Source organism: Strongylocentrotus purpuratus, unplaced genomic scaffold (assembly GCF_000002235.5).
Source record: "Strongylocentrotus purpuratus isolate Spur 01 unplaced genomic scaffold, Spur_5.0 spur5_scaffold_18, whole genome shotgun sequence".
NCBI classification, from domain to species: domain Eukaryota; kingdom Metazoa; phylum Echinodermata; class Echinoidea; order Camarodonta; family Strongylocentrotidae; genus Strongylocentrotus; species Strongylocentrotus purpuratus.
In genome coordinates this window covers 30,595,474-30,598,776 of record NW_022145603.1, presented here as the reverse complement: position 1 = coordinate 30,598,776, position 3,303 = coordinate 30,595,474, and the positions used below count along the sequence as shown (strand labels likewise).

Sequence of the window (3,303 nt, the reverse complement as noted above, 5' to 3'; positions counted from 1 at the left end):
TTTCGGGCTTGCAAACTTTAGATGTTCAGCTGTAATAGTATCAAGACCACATGACTTATTGTCGTCTAATTTTCTGATAGCTTCTTTAACCTCCTCTGGAGAGATAACCATATTTACATCAAAGTCAACATTAGTAACATCCTGCACCGTACTCTGTACACAATTAAACAAATCCTTATAATGATTACACCACAATTCACTTATTTTTTCATCACCAGATATACCTTCAATATTAGTTGGAAGAGGCGCTTTACTATTATTAACACATTTAATTTCTTTCCAAAACTCATAATAACTTTTACCCTGCAATTTACAAGCAACAGAGTCCGCCCGCATAACATTCTCATTATTCTTTATAAAACGGAGAGCATACTTGAATCGTGCATTGGCCCTCTTCTTTAGTTCAAATAACCGTCCCTGTCTGTTTTTTGCCAGCTTCAACCCAGAGTAGGTGAGCCTCACGAGCAGCAGAGTGGAGCTCTGACACATGCTCATTCCAGCCAGGCCTAGTATTATGAACTTTGTTTTTACATTGATATAGAGATTCACTAGCATCACATAAGCATTTCACAATTTCATTATATGCATTACATAAATAATTAGCATGGTCTTTGTTCACACAATTGGAATCTCGGCATAAAAGAGCATCGTCTTCATGCACATAAATTCCTTTAAGCAGTAAATCAGTATCACAGCAATAATTATTCCTACGATCTTTTTCAATCTTAGACCAATCTAGCCTGCCTTTATGTACATTGTTAGCCATGCCTGAATCACGTAGCCCAGGCAAATTGTCAATATCAATTGTCAAATTAATAGGAATATGATCAGTTGAAGCAAATCTATACATAATTTCCATCTTCTGTATAGAGGCATTAGCATCTGCTGTACATATACAATGGTCCAACCATGACGTGGTATGCCATGCTTCACTAACATAAGGGTAACTATGTGCAGGTAAATAATGCAGACTTGATAACACAACATTATTATAACAACAAAATTGGCTCAAATGATTTCCAAATAAAGAACTATTATCAGATATGTCTGCGTTCCAATCACCTACCACATAAACACTGGTGGTGTCCAGCTCAGAAATGACCGCCGCAATAAATGCTATTTTCTCAAGATAATCACTTTCATTTTCCGGACACTCATAAGGAGAGTATATATTAATAATAACAAATTTCTTATTCCCATAATTAATTTCTATACCTACTGCCCAATCTACATCAAGTCTTAACTCACTGATCAAGTGTATATATTTAGTATGCCACAGGATAGCAACACCTCCTGGTATGCGGCCCCGGATCAGTCTATCATTAAGATCAGTTGTGGATTCTCCTATTCCATGATATTGAGGGTGTAAAACATTAATGCCATTCAAGTCCTGTTTAGCCAGCCAAGTTTCCTGTAAGCATATGACATCAAAATTATCCCGGAATAAATGTTCAACTACTAAGCGCCTACTTTTGTCAGCAGCACTCTGTCCTAGGTGTAGACCTCGAGTATTGTAACTAACTAAATTGAAAGTTAATAAATATAGTTAAGACTCCAGCTTATCATCCCCACGATCTGCATTAACTGTGCCAGTAGGCACTGGGGTAGAGTGCTCAAGCTTTCTGAATTTCCGCAGAGACTCTGCACCAGGCAGGGAAGCTTGAAGTTTGCGAGGCTCGTAATACCTCCTCACAAAAACTCCTTCCGGCCACACATCTGGGTCGTACATATCCTCTACATTTTGACAGACTGCTGAGATATGAAAAGACCCAAATCTGGATCTTTCTGTAACAATTTTATTGCAAGTAACAGTGTCATTTATCTTCTCCTGGAGAAAATCTCCTAGTGTGTCGGCATCCAGCTCAGGGTCAAATCTTGTGGCGAATACATTAACAAGCTTTGTTTGCACAGCTTGAATCCGCCCTGAGCTGGCTTTCCCCACAATACCAGGCTTCCTCTTTGGTTGCATTGGAGTATGGAGCACTTGCACTGGCCTAGAAGGATCGCCTCCTACGGGGGGAGTCTTCATATTACCGCCTCGTCGCACCACCTGATTCCAGGGAGTCTGATCAGGACTGTTGGGCTGAGGCTTTGGGGCAGGAGCAGCAGCATCCAACGTAGCACCTAAGCCTGGGAAGTTTATTGACGTTGACCCTGGTGTTTGCGCAACTGCCTTTACTTCTACATCCGTCATTCGAGTGTCCATGATTACAGCCATGTTCTGAAGATTTTCAGCAGCTTTCGCATGGGACTGCACAGACTCCTTCATGTCGGCCATTTCACATTCCAGCTTTAGCAGCCGCCCTAGCAGAGCTGAGACATCTATGTTGTCGAACCCAACAGGAGGTAGCCTGTCCAAATCCTTGGCAACAAAAGTGGGGATCTTGTCACCGCACTCCAATAACAGTTTAATACACGTCTTAATGTTATTTACATCCCTTGATGGGCCTTTATGCGCAACATTCCTCACAGTAACGTGATCATTCATGCTGCTGCAAACATCGAAAAGTACCTTTTTGGACTGCTCTATTTCTTCTGATTTAAAGCAAGTCGACACAAGCTTCACAATCTCATCAGTTGACAAAGTGTTCATTTTATTGGTAACAAAACAGAGAAGTTCATCAACGACTATAACGGATCCGTCAACGGTTTTCAAAACAGCCGGCTTTTTGGCATGCAGTTGCCCACGCACACCATCGTCTCCTCCACCCGCCATATTCAGAATATGATTCAGTGCGAGTGTGACTGAGAGAAGTTTATGCACACATAAAACTCACCTCCGACACCATTGCCACAGACATGTGACAAAGCTAGTAATGAGGTACAAATGAGTGTATTTCAAAAGGGTATTATATAGAACACAAACCAGAAGCGATCGAAAGCTGCTTTCCCAGTTTTACCAGTCACTTGGCCCCAACTTACACAGAGATCAATGTATGGGACAGTACTAAAATATTGCACACAGCATGTCCAAAGCCATCACGACCAAATATCCTTATCAAATCCTTGATAAGAAGAAAAGAAAAATTCCCTCTATATCAAGAATCATGTCCAATTTAACTAACTAAGGCTCAGAAACTCAGCACCCAAGGTCAAAATCATACTCCATCAAATATCAAATAATATGAAGATACAGCACGAGTGCCTTGACTAAAGGCTTATAGAAATTATGTTCGGTTTAGCTCAAAAGCAGGAGAGAAAAAAAAGGCTAGTGAAATAGTCTATTTCTGTAAGTTAATTATCTAGAAGTTATTGCATAAGTGTATTACAAGACATCTGGTTTATAACATTTCAAGTGATACA

At 40.3% G+C, this 3,303-nt stretch overlaps 1 protein-coding gene across 1 annotated transcript; it reads right to left on the bottom strand.

Annotated features, from left to right (window-relative positions):
• Positions 1 to 1,546: 1,546 nt before the first annotated feature.
• Positions 1,547 to 2,716, bottom strand: LOC105437100. Its single transcript, XM_011663333.2, has one exon. It carries the CDS (start codon positions 2,714 to 2,716, stop codon positions 1,547 to 1,549), a length of 1,170 nt encoding a protein of 389 aa, XP_011661635.2.
• Positions 2,717 to 3,303: the final 587 nt, after the last annotated feature.